The 18,256-nt window shown below is 44.3% G+C and overlaps 2 protein-coding genes across 2 annotated transcripts; one reads left to right on the plus strand and one right to left on the minus strand.

The window, feature by feature from the left end:
- Positions 1 to 531: 531 nt before the first annotated feature.
- gnao1b (guanine nucleotide binding protein (G protein), alpha activating activity polypeptide O, b) lies at positions 532 to 6,957 on the plus strand. The gene is made up of 8 exons (XM_085163355.1): positions 532 to 1,027; positions 1,173 to 1,215; positions 3,508 to 3,649; positions 3,940 to 4,100; positions 4,193 to 4,321; positions 4,398 to 4,527; positions 5,210 to 5,363; positions 5,444 to 6,957. Exons 1-8 carry the CDS (start codon positions 910 to 912, stop codon positions 5,629 to 5,631), a joined length of 1,065 nt encoding a protein of 354 aa, XP_085019481.1. The 5' UTR covers positions 532 to 909; the 3' UTR covers positions 5,632 to 6,957.
- cog4 (component of oligomeric golgi complex 4) lies at positions 5,892 to 17,901 on the minus strand. The gene is given in 22 exon segments (XM_085161271.1): positions 5,892 to 8,169; positions 8,742 to 8,870; positions 9,156 to 9,257; positions 9,359 to 9,442; positions 9,522 to 9,614; positions 10,191 to 10,304; positions 10,404 to 10,466; positions 10,844 to 11,009; positions 11,121 to 11,287; positions 12,916 to 13,034; positions 13,146 to 13,270; positions 13,359 to 13,417; positions 13,502 to 13,659; positions 13,742 to 13,847; positions 15,034 to 15,227; positions 15,420 to 15,594; positions 15,977 to 16,091; positions 16,188 to 16,267; positions 17,475 to 17,506; positions 17,509 to 17,535; positions 17,538 to 17,585; positions 17,892 to 17,901. Coding segments are annotated over 22 exon segments (2,301 nt in total). The 3' UTR covers positions 5,892 to 8,034.
- Positions 17,902 to 18,256: the final 355 nt, after the last annotated feature.

The following is an 18,256-nucleotide window of genomic DNA, read 5'->3' on the forward strand; positions in this document are numbered from 1 at the left end:
TGTTATATTTGCATTCGTAAACAGTTGTTTATGCTAGTGGTTGTATGTGTGACTGCGATTGTGCTGCTTTACACCGTTACAGTTACCCAACGGCAGACGTTATATAGCATACCTGTGCATAGGATACACGGAATTTGTATTTAACTCCTAAAACAACGTTATTTAAAAATCACTGTAGTACTTTTACACAGTAAACTCGCTCGCCGGGATCACAAGGTCAGGCCTATTTATGCTGTTGACATAATCGCACGTCATGCTTGTCCCAGGGAATAGACGGTGACCGCGTTGGGGCGTTTTAACGTTCCCACCACTGCACGATTTCCACTGATGCCACGAGACACGGGGGCGACGTTTGCCATTTAAACGGCTTTTTCGTTTGAATAATCTTTCATCGGACGTGATTAGAGCTCGGCTGCTCTGACGTCAGCCAGATTGTCCGCGTTAGGTGAGTCTCGCGCAGCTTTCCCTCCTCCTCCTCCCCTCCCTCATCCTCTAGCGCCCCTCCTGCCTGCTTTCGTGAAAAAAAGATACGATGAAATCGCTCGCGCTCGCTACCATCATCACCATCAGCGCCGCCCTGTAGAGCGAGAGAAAAAGAGAGAGAGAGCGCGCGCTCGAGACCCCCCCTCCCCACCTAACAACAACCCCAACCCCGCAGGCTCGAGCACAACGACCCCACCTCCCACCCCCCTTCTCAACCCCCTCTGATAGAGGGGACGGAGCCAGAGACTCACAGTCACGGAGAAAAGACCTTTTCGGGATCCCGGCTCCGTTTCGCCCTCAATCCGGGCCTAATGCTGTAGCAGACCGCGCGGGAGGAGAGCGCGAGCGAGACAACGCAGTGACAGAGAGTCGGCGAGGGACAGGGCGGACCGGGGAGACGACGGGATTGCTCATTCGCCTGGAAACATGGGATGTACGCTGAGCGCCGAGGAGCGCGCCGCTCTGGACCGGAGCAAGGCCATCGAGAAAAACCTGAAAGAGGACGGGCTGGTGGCCGCAAAGGACGTCAAACTCCTCCTGCTCGGTAAGATCAGAGCCGCCCCGGCCGCGGGGCTTCGTCTCCTCGGCTCGGTCTACCTCTTTTGGTGGGACTGCATGGGGCGGAGGTGCTCTCCGTGGTACTGATTTCTTTGCCGGCTCTCACTCTTGCCCTCCTCCCCTCTTTACAGGCGGCGGAGAGTCCGGCAAAAGCACCATCGTCAAGCAGATGAAGTAAGTGTCCGTTAATTTTAATTTTTTCGGGGCCTTATTTCGACCCTCTTACACACATCGAGAGTGAAAGGCCCGAGATTGCGCCTGCCTCCCCTATATGGGCTAAGGCAGGTTGAGCCGCCATGTTTCGAGAGGCCGTATAGCCCAGGAGGAGTGCCGGTGACTCGAGCACCTCCTGTAGACCGACAGTGAGGCTGCGGAGGCCACACCGGTGCGTCCCAGGGTGCTGTTCACCGCCGGGGTGCTGAAATGTAGTTAACGAGGCTTTGGCTTGACTACAGGGAGTGTGCGACTGGGGAGGTGTGGGTGTTGTTTCTCCGTATGCGAGTGTGTGCGTGCGCGCGCGAGCGTGTGTGTGTGAATTACAGTGAGGACTACAGGTCCATTAGTGAATACCTCTGCTTTTAATCTTAATGGCTTTAAGTGCCCGATATCGCCGGGAGTACTTTGCCCATAAAGCCGATTTACGCAGAAATATGGCTTCTAAAACAGCATCTAAACCTCCCCCTGTCTGAGCTAAATCACTCTTTGATGTTTTAAATCACAGTTGTCATCTCCTCTAACCCTCTTAGTTAAGTTTCTCGATATTTTAGCATGAAAAAGCCACGCTGTTCTGCTTATTCTGTCCTGTGAAACATCTCTGTCTCCTTCCTGCAACTGCACCGACTGCGCCCTCCCTCTATGCCTCTTCCCTTCACCTCATTACCCTCCTTGCGGTCTCTGATTGCCCATAACTCACCACTCTTCCCTGAACTCCACACACTGGGCCAGATAGTGTTTACAAACACTTTCAGAGCTTCCTTCAGCCCAAGCAAGCAGCAGATGGATGGGTTTTTACCACACACACACACACACACACACACACACACACACACACACACACACACACACACACACACACACACACACATCATGAGTAATAAAGTTTAGGTATTGGAGAGTTCAGGTTGCATGCCCTTATTTTGATTTGCCAACACATCATCTTGCAGGTTGGTATTTAGGCAGTGTTGCAATTTCACTCTAGCCAGTTTGTAAAAGAGAGGCAACAGGAAATGTTTGAAAAGCCTTAGTAGAGCCAGAAAAGTGCAGCACAGACATACACACCAGAGTAGATTTTCCACATGGACTGAGTGAATTAAACAAGGAGCAGCTTCATCGATAGATTGATGTAGCACTTGCCACGGCAGTCAGTTGCAGCTGCAGAAATGTCAGGCATGTCTATTTATATACATTTCCACTGTCACACTCTGTGATTGGTCTTTATTAGTAGCATATACCTTAAACTAGTGCTTTGAATTCTTAATAATTTTTAATAATTTTATAATTTTATAACAACTATCCACTTCCCTGTATCTCGTTCAGTCAGAATAGTTATTATTATGCAGGTTTTTTGTCACTATAAGCATTTTGTGCACACACACATCTTTGTAGGATTGATCAATAGTCACAGTTACCTTAGAGCTTCACCAATTAGTTAATTGTCAGGAACTTATTCTGATGATTGAATGGTGCTTTTCTTTTATCCGTAATTGTATTTTGAGTATTTTCACTTTGGAAATACTCACTGCATGAGCGATTAATCGACGGGTATAATTCCTATCAGCTTTAGATGGCACCTCTGCTCCTGTTTCCCTCTGGGTTAATGTTTTATTTCACACGACTGTTAATTTTTATGATGGTGGTGGAGATTCAGGGCGTGAGGCTGATCTCCCTGCCGTGAAACATCTTTTCGTAATGTGCACTAATGAGATGAATATATTAAAACCGTCATCCCATATTTACTACCCCACCCCCCAAATCAAATATCAATTGCTGATGACAAGTGAGGGAACGGGGTGCCCGCTTTAAGGAGTAGATTGCGGGTCAGTTTTCAGGAGGATGCACCTGACATTTTATCGATCAAGCCAGGGGGTGAGGATGTCCTGATGGATGATTTAATGCTACCCGGATTATGGAGGAGTTTAACTGTGTGATTGATTGGTGCTCTGACTGATTCCACCCCATTTCCCATCATAAATTATAAATATCGCATTACTGCCCAATTACAGATCACAGACAGAGTGTGTGATCAATTTCTGCCTCATTATACACACTATACACACACACTTAAAAATGGATTTAAGGCAGAGATGGTAGGAACACGGGAGAGAGCATGATAAGACAGTAACCACCTCACACACGTGCGCACACACAGAGGCAGAACCTTTATTGTGAAAAGGCAGTTATTTAGCTGTGCAATAGCATACGGACTAGTCTGACTTTTCCCTCTTTAATATCTCTGTACTTGTGCAGGATTATCCATGAAGATGGCTTTTCTGGGGATGATGTGAAGCAGTACAAGCCTGTGGTCTACAGCAACACCATCCAGAGCTTGGCAGCCATCCTTCGAGCCATGGACTCACTGGGCATTGAGTTTGGAGACAAGGATCGAAAAGTTAGTCTTACCTTCACCCTTCAGAAGCTGCAATTTTAACAAAATAACCTCGAATTTTGGTCTCATGTAGTTCACAGCATCTTTGGGTTTTGATTTAAGGACTGGATGCAGCAGTTTTATCTAGTGTACTTTTCAACTTCTTTGTAGCATCCATTTAGAGGAACAGATGTGTATTTTGATTTATCATATTTAAAAAGCCCCATATATACAGCTTTGACAGATGATGAATAATAAATATACTGATATAATTTAGTTGCTCTTCCCTGATCTAATGAAATGTGCTCGTGCAGGCCGATGCTAAGCTGGTTTGTGATGTGGTCAGTCGTATGGAGGACACAGAGCCGTACTCTGCAGAGCTCCTCAGTGCTATGAAGCGTTTATGGGCTGACGCCGGGACTCAGGAGTGCTTCAACCGTGCTCGAGAATACCAGCTTAATGATTCGGCTAAATAGTGAGTCGAGCAAAAAGACTACAAAAGGAAAAAAAAAACAAACAAAAAATCCACCATTTTTATCCACTGCTTTTCCTGTCTTCCTTCATCAGCTATCTGGACAGTTTAGACCGAATTGGTGCGGCAGACTACCAGCCCACAGAGCAGGACATCCTGAGAACCCGTGTGAAGACCACTGGTATCGTCGAAACCCACTTCACCTTCAAAAACCTCCACTTCAGGTAGGAAGCCGCTCCTGCTCGAAGTTCAAAGATTTTCTGCTCCCGCTCTGTATTGACACCCCCCGCCCTTTTCCAGGCTTTTTGACGTGGGAGGTCAGAGGTCAGAGAGGAAGAAATGGATCCACTGCTTTGAAGACGTGACGGCCATCATCTTCTGCGTCGCTCTGAGTGGGTACGACCAGGTGCTCCATGAAGATGAAACAACTGTAAGTGTGCCTGAATCCCTCCACTGACGCTAATCCAATAAAACTTAGAAGTCGTCCAATTAACTTGAAGATTTCATGGCAAGTTTTTTTTGCCACGTGTTTGTATAAAAATATGTATTTATGCAATCTCAATTTGTCTCAGAGGCAGGATGTACAGTCCACACACCACCTCATTCCATTCTCAGACTTTAAATTTTAAGAAAAAAACACTTCTTATTCATTTATTTATCGTTTCTTCTTCAATATAAATTTGACACAGTTTTTTCCCCCCTGGCTTAATACTTTTGTTACCATACTTGACAGAACTCTATGCCTTTCCCTGTGACTTCCAACCGTTTCAAGTGCAAAAAAAGAAAAAATCAGACTAAGATGAGCAAAAGTGGTTAAAAAATGTGACAAGGCTGGTGATTTCTCTTTGTGTTTGGCTAAAACCGCTCTAAAAGGCCTCTGTGACGGAAAACCCCCACACATGCATATTTGCCAAGTGCTGAGTTAACAGGAATAATAATAATCCTGTAAAATGTGTGTTTGTTCTGTTTCATAACAGAAGCAATTAAACAATCATTAAAGCTGGGACTGTGATTTAGTTTATCAGGGTTTTTCTGGGCTCAGACCGGGCCTGTGTCTTTTGGGCCTGTGTTTTATTAGACTCCCCTCATTGTTTTACTTGTTCTTTCCGCAGAACCGCATGCACGAATCACTCATGCTCTTCGATTCCATCTGCAACAACAAGTTCTTCATCGACACCTCCATCATCCTCTTCCTCAACAAGAAGGATCTGTTCGCTGAGAAGATAAAGAAGTCCCCGCTGACGATCTGTTTTCCAGAATACACAGGTGAGTCCCGCGCCCTCAGTCGGAGCGGCTTCCCGAGCAAAGCGACGCGCTTTAATCGCCCTCTGCTGTTTTCTCTCCAGGTGCTAACACTTACGAAGACGCTACTGCATATATTCAGGTTCAGTTTGAGAGTAAGAACCGCTCTCCAAACAAGGAGATCTACTGTCACCTGACCTGTGCCACAGACACGGGAAACATCCAGGTAGTGTTTGATGCCGTCACCGACATCATTATTGCAAACAACCTTAGAGGGTGTGGCTTATACTGAGGCCTGGCCAAGCACAGAGGTTGTCATGGAGTGTATGAGGTGTTAATAATGATAATTTTGATGATACTTAAACACATAAATATGTAATTCTACACGTCCAAACGGACCCAAAGAGCTGCCGTCAGACACCACACTGGATTATTGCCATGATTTGTTCCTCTTCCTCTTATTTTGATTTCAGTATAAAAAAAACCGTTTTTGTCTCTCTTTTTTTTTCAAAATGTGTTTTTGAGCTGAATGTTTGCTGTTTCGTCTATGACCGTGTCAACAACCGGGAGGGTCAGAAGCGGCGGCACCAGGGGTTTATTCAGCCGGAGCTTGAAACGTAATGCGAGGAGCGTGCTTTTTTTTTTTTTTTTTGGGGTTAAGCACAACGTGGAATATTGTCCCCAGAATTTGTGGGCATTTTTGTTTTTAAGTGCAAGTCTCAAGGCACGCCTCTTTACTGAATACAGCCTCTGGTGCGCCGTTTGAAGAGCTGCTGTTGTGTGTGGAGATGACGACGGGGATGTCAGGGAGGTGCTGTACTTGTGGCTGAGGGCTATGGATGGAAAAGAAGGAGGCTTATTTAAACTTTCCTTCAGACGTGCACATGACGGAGTAGCCCCCCAGGTCTGTTCCACTCTCGGTTTTCTCTTTTACTTTAATCACGATTAGAAGAGAGGATCCCTCTGTTCAGAGTGGCTGCCCATCAGCACTGGCCTCCTGTAGCCTGAGGAAATACCTAACAGCCAATGATATCTCTTGAAAAAATATCGGTGCCAACCATCTGAGAACGACAGTTAGGGGAATAGGATCAGAAATCATAGCTCATTATATCGACTCTATTATTTAACCAACAGATATAACATTTTATTATCAGTGAATGATTTATTTATTTAAGCCTCACGCCCTACATGCCTCCTCCTACCTCCTGAAATCCCATGCCACCTTATTTATTTCCTGTCACAAAATAACTGGGGTGCACCGATTCCCGCCTTCGGTTCAGAGGGTAGAAATCAGCCCTCCGATGACATCTTGTTCTCCGTGTGGTGCGTGACCCTTCGATGTGAATCTGTGTAGAAATAGAAGACTGCACGAGGAGAACAATTTCATTTGAGGCAGCCTCTGTCTGGGGAGTCAAGTTTTTCTTCCCTCACTCCCTCCTCCTCCTCACCTCCCCTCCCCTGATCAGTGAGGAGGGAACCATTATCCCACCACTCCCCTCTCCTTCTCTCCTCTTTCTTCTGTCATGTTTCTCTTTTCACAGAGAAGGAAAAATACAAAAAAACCCCCCCAAAAAAACAGCTCTCCATTTTCACCCATGCACCCAGAAATTTATCTTCCCACCCCCGTATACTCTCTAGCCATCACATATCAACCCTCATATCTCCATTTTCACCTTAAAAAAAGCACCGTACTGTATATATATATTATGATTATACCAGATTTTTTTTTCTTTTTTTTTTACTGTGAATGTTTTTGTGCTGCACCCCTCATCCTATTCAGTAGTTTATTGGTTGCTCTCATGTGGAATGTTTGTGCTGAGCCAATCGAATGTTGTGTTTACATTAAAGCCACACTTTTCCTAACTATCCCTGTGTTTGTCTGAGTCTGATTACACAGGACTGAAAGGAAAACAAAAAACGAGACCGTCACGGTTGCAACGCTGCTCAGGAAAAAACAAAACTTTAAACAAACGCTGACCTGCTTTAACCTGTGCCGAGAACTAAGGTTAGACCGGGAAATTAGGCTGAACATTATGAAAGTGGACCACTTTTAATGCTTCATCGCCTGGTGAGCACAGCTTTGTATTTAGTGTCAGAAATATGTATAAAAGATTGGGAGCAGGTCGTGCGCAGCAGCGGAGCAGCACTCGGTGAAATGTGGCGGATGGCGGGGGATCAGAGGCGTCGCACAGCAGCTCTCGATTTATTAGGTTAAAAGTGTTCCATCGCTGCAGACAAGGAGCTATTCATATATTGAATGACTAGGCTGGATCAGCTGTCTGACCTGCTTCTGTCAGTTTAATGGGTACGATGTTCATTACTGCTCTGTTTCACCGAGAGCCGCAGAGCGCCGCTCTTCAGTCCCAGTGTGTCCTCGTTTCTCAGAGCCAGTTACAGGTTAAACTCCCACTGAGATATAATTACACAGTCACGCTTTTAATTTAACATTTAACAGAATGTTCTCATATTTTACAGTTAATTCCTATCAAATTCGTCAAAATCCCTGCCCCATAAAAGCCCGGCTATAATGATATAGACTGTCATCAGTCAGGGGTGAAGAGCAGAAGGTCTGAACCCCCCCGAATTCAGATAAAAAGAAATCCTCAGCTTGTCCGTACTCCACAGAAATGCAAACAGAGTTCTGCAGTGAAAACTCTCACAGCAATCGAAGGCACCCGCACACCAGTTCCAAGGGTTACAGCCGCAGCCTTTTGATGTCCTCGCTTCGGAAGTCGATGCGGAGCGCCAGGACCTGACGCACCTCTGCCGGCGTCAGTCGCCACGTCAGGGGACCAGAATTAGTGCCCCAGTAATCCAAGATCTCAGTTACCTGCAGAAGAAATCGGTAAAGTAATAGTAACTTTAGTTGGTTATTTTTGGTACTTTTAGAGTGTTTTTTCCAGCTCACAACAGTATGACAGAAAGCACGAGTGGTCCACACTCTGTGGAAACCACATGAGCCCATATTTCTTGTCATTTCTAAACATGCTATGAGACAAAAAGAATAAAAGAAATCCCAGTTGACAACGTGATACTGACTGGGGACTTCTTTGGGGAAAGGAATACCAAAAATTGACTTATACAGGGGAAAAAACTCCTGCATTTAAGCCAGCAGGCCACATTTCATTGCTGTATGAGGTAGGCTAAAGCCAGGTTAATGAAAGCAACTCGTAGCTAAAGGTGTCCTGCTAAAGGTGTACCCCGCCTCTCACCCTATGACAGCTGGGATAGGCTCTAGCCCCCCTGCGACCCTAAATTGGATAAGCGGAAGAGAATGGATGGATAGCAGCTAAAGCTGTCACATAGATATTTCCCAATGGCAAAAACATTGCTAGTTACAATCCATCACTGGTGCTAAGCCCCCATAAATGGTGTGTGTGTTTCTAAAACAGTCTAAATTACCCGCTCAAGGTTGAGAATGGTGGCCATCTGTGTGAGGCGAGCGAACTTGTCTCTGATGGTCCAGGTTGTCACAGTTGTGAGGTACGCCACGAGAGACCGGAGCTCTTTATCGAACTGGAGCCCCCCGAGCTACAACAGAAAAGTAAAAAATAATGTCTGGGTGCATTTTACGTACACGGCAACTTTCTTTTTTAGGACTATATGTTCTACATTGTGTCATAATTTATTTAGAGGTTATGTAAAAACATGCTGCACAAAAATAGGAAGAAGCTGCCGTGCCAGAAGGAATCACTCTCTGCTACAGGCCTTTCTGAACTCATTAATAAATTATTGGAGGCCTTTCTTTAAGGGAGTGTCAGTGACGTGACGCACAAGCAGCTCGCTGCCACCCAGTGGCCAAGCTAAGCGCCTCACCCTGCTGAACGAGCATTTGAGGACTGTCTTCTCCATTTCAATAGCTATCAGACTGGTCATCAGGCTGGTCAGCGTGTCGTAGATGACCGGGGAGAGTGCCATCTGGCGGGGAGTTCAGATCGGAAGACGGGAAGAGAAGTTTACTAAACAGTGAGGAAGAGTATCTTTAGCCGGTAAACACAAAGTCAAATCTTAAAAGACACCTTAAACTCGGTCATCAGCTGCTCCAAGTTGACGATGAGCTGCTGCACCCAGGGGTCATTAGCTTCATAGTCATTAAACTCCTCCTGTGAGGGATGCAGACAGTTGCAGCAAGACGTTCTGTAACCTCTGATTTATTCGTGTGCAGAAAGGTGAAAGCGTTACCTCCTCTATGTTATGTGAGATGGACAGGAAGCTGCTGATCCAGGGTTTGACCTGAGGCTTTATGGCTGTTGTGTTTAGCTCCGTCAGACCCTCCTGTGAAAGAAAACCAAAGACAAATACCTGACCTTAAAAAATAAATAAATTCTTAGTTCTTTCCATTTCTCTTTATTCTGGAAGCACACAGGTTGTGGGTTTGTCATGTTTTCACGGGATACTGGGATACCCCGGGAGCACGAGGTCTGTTATTTTAGTAACTGACTGGGTGCTCTACACTGTTCCAGTCTTTGGCTTCTCCAGCGCCAACACGAAGCAAAAACTTGTTTCTGGGATGCATTTTCTGGAATCATAAGCACCGTGTGGAGCAGGTGCGATCTGCTTCATTGGAGCCGGATGTCAGGCAGCCACGCCCGGAGTATCCCCGGGGTTACACAACAACGACACGCACCTCCTCGAAAACAGGGCTTTATTAAAAGATCTCATTAAAGCTGCGCTTCTAGATCTCCTGTGACTTGTTAAATAAATAAGAGCTCTCCCTCCACGGTGCTCTCTGGTCTAACAACAGTTCTCCATCCTGAGGCTCCCACTCCAATTAAGAAAATATACAAGTCTGTGCAGACAAGCATGTGGTGTGTGTGTGTGTGTGTGTGTGTGTCTGCGTGCACGTCCAACCTGTAATAGATCTTTGAACTTTGTGGACGTGCTGACAAGGTCGGACAAACAGCTCTCAATCTTGGCTTGCTCTCCAGAGCCGACCCCCTGACTGAACAACTTGGAGCAGTCGTTCTGACCGGAAAGAAAATTTAAATTTTTTTTTATTTCTGGGGAGAAAAATATAAATAATACAATGAACAGGAGGAAGGAAGAGCTGTGGCACAAACCCACCTCCAGGTTCCTCTTTAAAGTTGTGATGTTCTCACTGCACACCTCGACGTTATTCAGGGTCACCTGAGTGGGGGACGAGGGCGAATGATTCTTACAGCCAACGTGACTCAGTCCTGCTTTAAAAACTATAATCTGCTGGAGATGAGGTATTTTGACATCTCCTGCCTCAGCTGGTAGTTATAAGCCTTTAAGTGTTTCTTAATTTCAATTTATAATGATATTAAAAAGGTTTTTGAAGTCGCTCTTGTTTTAACAAAGAGCCATTTTAAAAATTAAAGCACTACTCACTTAGCTCATTCATTCGATTCCTCCTTTAAATTACTGCTGAGCTCTTTTTTAAAAGGCTTATACAGCAGATGTGAGTGATTCATTTATCTTACAGTCTGACAAAGATTTATAAGGAACTGCTCTACGAGTGAGGCAAGTATTCCTGGTCTCACCAGGAACGCAGCCTTGGCGTCTTCGGTACTCTCGATGCCCAGCGTGTTGAACTTGCCCTGCTGTAAGCTGCTCTGCATCAGACTGACCGCGCTGCTGACACCACGCTGGATGTCCTGCAGTGTTGTAGCCGGGAAGCCCTGCCGCAGCTTGTTATACAACACCTCCCTGACGGGTGAGAAGAGGCATTGAGGCAGGAAAGGGGTACGTGTCAATGTAATAAATGTGTAAAACCAAACAAAACCAGGATTTTAAAGAGGTAGAAAATGAGCGAGCGACCTGAAGTCAGACTCCAGCACGGAGTTGGCGTGGTTGATCATTGCACAGAGGCAGTCGATGCTGGAACTCGATAAAGCTCTGCTGATGCACTTTTTCACAATGTAGAAACAGTCGTCCACCATGCTGCTGGTCAGCTGTCCCTTTTCGTATGTGTCCATAGCAACAGCCTGGGGGAGGAGAGGAGTTAATAACATGGTAAGGAATAAATCAGGGGCTTTGAAAAACGTGAAGTTACTTTATACTACAGTAATAAGGTAACACACATACAATAAAATGATACAAAGTTACTCTTTTTTGTAAAAGAGTTAAGTTAGTTAGTTAACACATTTTTATAGTGACAGAAAGGGTATTTTTACTTGTCCGCCCCCATCTAAGATTGAAGTGTATGTTGCCTCTGATGTAAAATGAGCTTGACATGAGCAACTTGACTTTATTATACAGTAGCACAAGCATTCACAAGGTACTGCTGTCATTACCGTTGCTCTTCTACAAGTTTGGGCTAGAGAGAAACTTTAAACTGTTTCAGAAACATGAGAAATATTTGATTTATAAGTCAGGCATCCTGTTTGATACTCGGGTGTTAAAGAGTTACGTTTTTGGATGCATGTTTGGAGTACATTCAGATCTTGTCTACAAATATTACATTTGATTTTTAAAAATGTCACTATAGCCATTTCATTGCCAGACCTGCGAGTCATCAAACACATGTAAAATTACTGTCACATTCAGGACACGACTGAATGAGAATCAGTCTGTCTATTTATAATTAGCATATGCTGAAATGTCCTCATTTTTCTATGTAAGGCACAGAGCTTCTGCATGGCCAGGGTGGACAACCAGGGGATGAATGTGGAGTAAAACTACGTTAAATTAATGCACATATCTGTTTCAGGAAAAGTAAACAAACAGGAAATTGCTGATCTATCCGGCGGACCTGTCTTTTTGTATTACATGAGCACCGCCGAACCTTTTTTTCATCACTAATCATAAATGAGAAACAGTTGATGTGTGAAGTTTTTGGGCATTGTAAAGTGCAGGGAAAAGGTTAAGAAACCCTGATGAAGGAAATATGTATGCTCTGAACTGTTCCACTAGGGAAAGCTGTAAACCTTTTTCATGAGAGAAGCAAAGCATTTGCTCAGGAGTGACGATAGCTTTAAAACCCCCAACAAAAACACAAACCCCAAGAAGCAGATGGTGTTAAATTTTAAAATAAAATGTTTAAATTTCAAATGAAATACAAAAAATACAACCTTTTGAAATTGGATAAATCTTTTTGACACAGTCTGTATTTATTGCCAATTAACCTTTGGCAATACCTTCACAGCCCACCAGGGGGCTGCAGGCCACACTTTGGGAATCATTTGCTCTGAGGTAATCTAAGCAATTTTTAATGTTTGCAGTGAAATCACAGATAAATTCAAGTAAGAAAATGCTGATGAATTTGCACGTAAAACCAGCCAGCTGCCTTTTTTTTTATCCCTCATATTCTCTTTCCCTTTCTAAAACAGATGTGTAATTACCCATGATGCAACATGACCACCACAGTTTGGTCTGTCATCTGAGTGCATTATACTATCAGCAGCTAATGTAGCCTGAAGCAGAGATGAGGGTGACCTGCAGAATTTAAGCTTTTTTTTTTTTAACCTCAGACTCGACATGTACAGCTCCCTGCACATCCACAGAAATGTTACACAACCTTTTCACGTTTGTGTCAGTGCAGCGGACACATAAACAGTCTTCGATGAGTGAACTGAGTGAACTGAGTACAGAAATAACACTGCACTCAGCTGACCTTGTTGACAGACTCTCTCATGTAGTACTCTTCCATGGGAATGTAATAACCAATCAGCTCCTGCATCGTTGTGCTCAGCAGGCAGTGTTTCAGCAGCTTCTCCACGTTCTGCTGATGCTCTGTGTGTTTAAACACGGAGGGGAAAACACACATTTTCAACTGCACACTTCTTTACAATCACATTTCAATTTAAAAAAGAAAAAGAAAAAGAAAATCACACATGAAGCTACCCTGCGTGATGCTCTGAGCGTCCCCAACTTCAAAGTCGGCCATCACGCGGCGACGTAGAAAGCGCAAGTAGAGCTCCGCTCTCGCGTTCATCAGAGTGACTTCTGCCAGGACGGGATCCAGCTCCCTGTTTGTGGAAGGAGGAGGTATAAACAAAAATATAAACCCTCAAACATGTAGGAAATGCAGCATCCCGCTCAGGCAAACACACGCACCTTGGCTCGATCCTCTCCCCTGGAACACTCTTCATCATGCTGCTTTGGACGACCTGAAACTAAAGAGCAGATTCAAGGTCACAGCCGGGTCAGGGACGCAGTGAAAGCAACCATGTGATGCAGCGCCGGCGTCTCACACGCACCTTGGTGTGGTATCCTCTCTGCTGGATGAACCTGTCAACTATTTTTTGGGCCTGGCGATCACATTCCTGCTGCAGGTGAGTGATGAGCGTGTACAAATGGCCTGGACCGTAGTACGTCTCTACTATTGGCTGATGGGTCTCCACAACGCGAGCGATACCTGTGAACGCAAACCAGCACACGGGTGGAGAGAGCATGCAAAGGGGAATTCAGGCAGACACGCACAGTCTGTGTTTTCTCACCTTCCAGCAGCAGCGTTAGCGTGTCTGCAAATATCAGCAGAGCTCTCTTCTCACCCAGATCTGCTCCAGTCGCTAGCAGCAGGTTCTCCTCAGCTTTGGAGGCAAGCTGTGTGAGAGTGTGTGAATCAAAATGACATATTGTAGCTGACTAAAATACATGACTCAAATCAGGATAAACTGAAATTACAAGTGTGATGAAATGCATAAATAGGAGACAAAAAGAAAATATGACTAGTAGGTGCCCCGACCAAGCATGAGACCATCATTTATGTAAGTCACTCATCCTCCATACCAAAACATTGGCTTGTAAGTATTCTGCTTTTGCCTTTTTAAACTATACTGTTTCCTTCCTTTGTGGTTGAAAATCACTTTCATAGAGCGACCAACGGCTGGCACGGCAAGCCAGCATGCAGGAGGCTAAGTTAGTTTCCATATCTGTGCGTCCGCTGAGTTCTACTTGGGTCTGAGTGGCGTAAATATCGTCACCTGATGGTGATCTGTGTACTGTTTTTTTTTAAATAACTGCATCCATGTGGACTACACTACAACAACACCAACTACACATGTGTTACATTACAATGACTGTACGTCTGTAGTCTCTGCAGCTGTCTGTGTTCACAACAAAGTAAAATCCCCACCGGTGAACCCATTCTGGTTTGCTGGCAGGTGACCTTCATCAGTAAACCAGACAACCTTTAACTGATCATTGGTGAAGAACCCAACCCCAAACCTATCCTTTGAAGAAAAGCAAAACATTTTAGGAAAAATAGAAAAGAAATTTATGATGCATAAATAACACATAATAGCATAAGACCACAGTTAGGGTCACCACCTATGATGAGTTATGCTTAATTTTGTGCTACCGCTGTCTGTGTATTTGCTTATGGAGAGCCTTGCAGACAGGCGTTTTCAACCACTGGTTGGAAAGCGGGCTGGAACACTGAAGGGAGCAGCAGTGAAAATCATCGGGAACGAGAACAGCGAGAAACAAACACCAAAGATTAAAAAATACAGCATGAAAAGCACAAACAGCGGCTGCAGTGACACTTTTCTCTGTTTTTAACTCTCGGTTTCACTTCAGCTCTTTGAACGTTATAACTTCTCTTCTTGGCTGGCTGACAGATGAAGAGTGGCCCATTGACCAGCTGTTCCATATACTTTGGACACTCTCTCATGGACTACCAATGTGCTATCTATCACCACTGAATTGTAATGTCCCCATTAAGCCAAATCTGGATCCACATCACCACATCACAAGGAGCAAATATAAAGGACTTGTTTTCATTACTGACCTGACTGCAGAGATACTGGCCAAATCGAGCGAGGCCTTGCTGGTGGAGGCCAAGAAGAGGGAAGATCTTGAAAAACCTTTCCACCTGTGCCAGGTCGACTGCTGCTACGGCTTCATCAAGCTTCTCTGCAACAATGACCTTTAGTTTCTGCTCTGCTTCCTGCAGTAGGACCAGACTGGCGTCCACAGCGCTGCCTGTGCAGACGTGATGAAATGGTAGTGTTAGTGTATCTTTGTGGCACTTACCCAAACCTTAATGTAACGACTTTAACTGCTATATGGAGCTTTATTTTTCAAATCAACTGTAACTGCATTTTCCATTTGCTTAATTAACCCTAAGCCTGCAGTTTAAGATCGCACGCTGATGTAGAATAAGAGGCTCCATACTTTCTTCTCCCTGCCTGCTCAGCTCGATAACGGACTGGTCCAGAGACAGGTATCGATGGATGTGAGCAGCAGCCTGTTCGTAATCTTCATTACGCAGAGCTGTCTGCACCCCGTCTGTGCAGAATTTCAGGTCGAGGATATCATCGGCACGCTGGATGACGTTATATAGCCGCGTCTGAGGGAAATCAAATGAGATACATGTTCAGAAATCAAAGCTGTTTTGACCCAGAAGGAGTCACGCCTAGAAAATGAGCCTGGTATCAAAATGATGGCCTAAAAGGAGACCTTTCACATGCTAACATCTTTTACTGACGTTCAAAGATGGTTGTAAATTTCATGAAGCCATCTCCTGTCCTTATAAAGTTACAAGGTCTCCAAAACCTGTAACAAGTATGGTAAAAAAAATACTATGTTTTACGTACTTCAAAGGCACAAATTTGCTGGTTTTAAATTTGCAAGTTATAGTGCCAAAAAGCAAAAAAAAAAAAAAGCAAAACAAAAAACTGCTGATTTTGGGCGGGTCTGATGGAGGTGCTTTAAAATATATGCATGCTCACCTTTGCCAGGTCTAGTTGTCGTACTTTACGGCTGACGTTTTCAGCCAGGCTGCAGGTAAAAGTGATCATGCCCGACAGCTGGCTGGCATCTCCTCCAATCAGCTGGAGGTTGGGTCTGCAGAGCAAAGAGAGAAAGCATTTTTTTTCTCAGTACAACACATTACAGATTAGCATTTAAATACTTTAGACCAGCAGCTGATTTTGTGTGTACCCCATCCTGTGTAGTGCCAGCATTTTGGTGTGAATGGCCCCCTCCTGCCCTACCAGTCTGTCCAGCTCTGTTTCCACCTCCTTCTGCAATAAACACAAAACAAACACCAGTTTTTTCTTTATAGAGGTCCCACAACTCTCATTACTTTATCCACACTTCATTAGGTACAACTGCTCATTTATCCAAATATTTAATCAGGCAATCACATTCAGTTCATCTAGCCATGTAGATGTAACTAAGACAACCTAATTAAGTTCAAATGACTATCAGAATGGGGACAAAAGGTGAATTAAGTTATTTTCAGCATGGGATGGTTGTTGGTGTCAGACAGGTATGAGTATTACAGAAACTACAGATCTGAGATTTTTCCACATAACCATCTCTAAAGTTTACAGAGATTGGTTTGAAGAACAGGAAATATCCAGTGAGCAGCAGATCTCTGGGAGAAAATACCTTGCCGATTCCAGAGGTCAAAGGAGAATGGGCTTCAAGCTGATGGGAAGGCAACAGTAACTGAAATAATCACTTGAAGAAGAACCTACAACAGCAGTCCTGTCAGTATCACCAAAACTGGAACACAGAACACTGGAACAACGCTGCCTCGTCTGATGAGTCTCAGTTTCTGCCGCAACATTCAGACAATACACTGTATATTCAGGTCTACTTAAGGGTAAATTGGTCCATCTCTGTCATCATATACCATGACTGATGAGACAAACACTGTAGAGTGTTTTCATGTTATCATTTCCCATCTTTCATATTTACATTGCTGATTGGCTGTATTTGACTTAAGGACATGTGTTTCTCGAAAGTCTCGTTTTTATCTGATGGGTGCGAAGAACGCAAGAAATATGCTGGTGTAGCAAGTATCGATCCAATGTCAATATTAGTGTTGGAATTGATACTAGATATTTGGATCGATCTGTCCACATCTAAAAGGCGGTAAAGGGGTTATTTATGTAAGTAGGAGCTTGTTGAATATAAACACAGTAAAACTTAATGAGACAACGAAGCGACAACAAATACTGGGAAACACCTGATAGCAGGAAGAAGGCGATCCATGGTGATTTAACAGAAAAAAAACACTAAATATGAAGTGACACGGTGCATGACTGCATTCCTACTGATGACAGTCAACTATTATTAAAGCTTGCTGTTTTTGTGAATATCTATTAAAGCAGACATCTTTCTCAGCAGCGGGTTTGAGGAGGAGCGCCTGTTAAGTTTACGTGGATGACGACAGCACCTGTGTGCCGCAAACAAACCACCATCAGCGGCCATTGGTACGAACCTCTCCTCGCAGAGCTGCTGGTAAATTTCTCCAGGTCCTCCAGCTCCGTCAGGCAGAGATGGTGTCCATACTCACAGAGGACAGAGAGCTGGAGTCGCATCTTCTCGCTGTTATGGGTCACACCGTCAGCCATCTTCCGCCACCGAACAGGACACAGAAGCCAACGTCCATCATTTTGTTACTATTCCCCGTGATTAGTCTGCCAGGCAGCGTTTCGGCGCATTATTATCGGGTCTTTAGAGAAGACGAACTCGTCTTAAAATCATAACCGTGTCGACAACGTTATATTTAACCAAGAATAATATAAATATATACATTTTATTACATATTAAAGTCTGTTAGTGGTGAGGATAGGTCAGCATTTTTACACAAGTGCCTGACAACTGTTACTCGGGGAGAAACTTTTCACGTACCACCACGCATGCTCACAAACCCACAGCACCGAAACTGGTCCCCTAGAGGGCGCTGCTGCAACACCTCTCAGTGAACGGAGACCGTATGGGGCTAAAACTATGGAAGGAAATTGGTGTATAAATGTTTACAGACGCATATGAGATGATGTACAAGCATAAACCAAGATTTATTTAACCAAGTACACATTTTTAATAACATCTAACTATTTGCTAAAAATGTGAATGAACAAAAGCAGTTTTGTGGCTCTCAAGTTTGCTTAATGAAAAAAGAAAATTTCTGTATTAACTTGATAATAGTTTACAGTAGAGGGTTAAATGTAATGCATAGACCAGCACACGTCACCACCATTATTGTATATTGTCCT

This window comes from Neolamprologus multifasciatus, chromosome 1, assembly GCF_963576455.1.
Source record: "Neolamprologus multifasciatus chromosome 1, fNeoMul1.2, whole genome shotgun sequence".
Lineage (NCBI taxonomy): Eukaryota > Metazoa > Chordata > Actinopteri > Cichliformes > Cichlidae > Neolamprologus > Neolamprologus multifasciatus.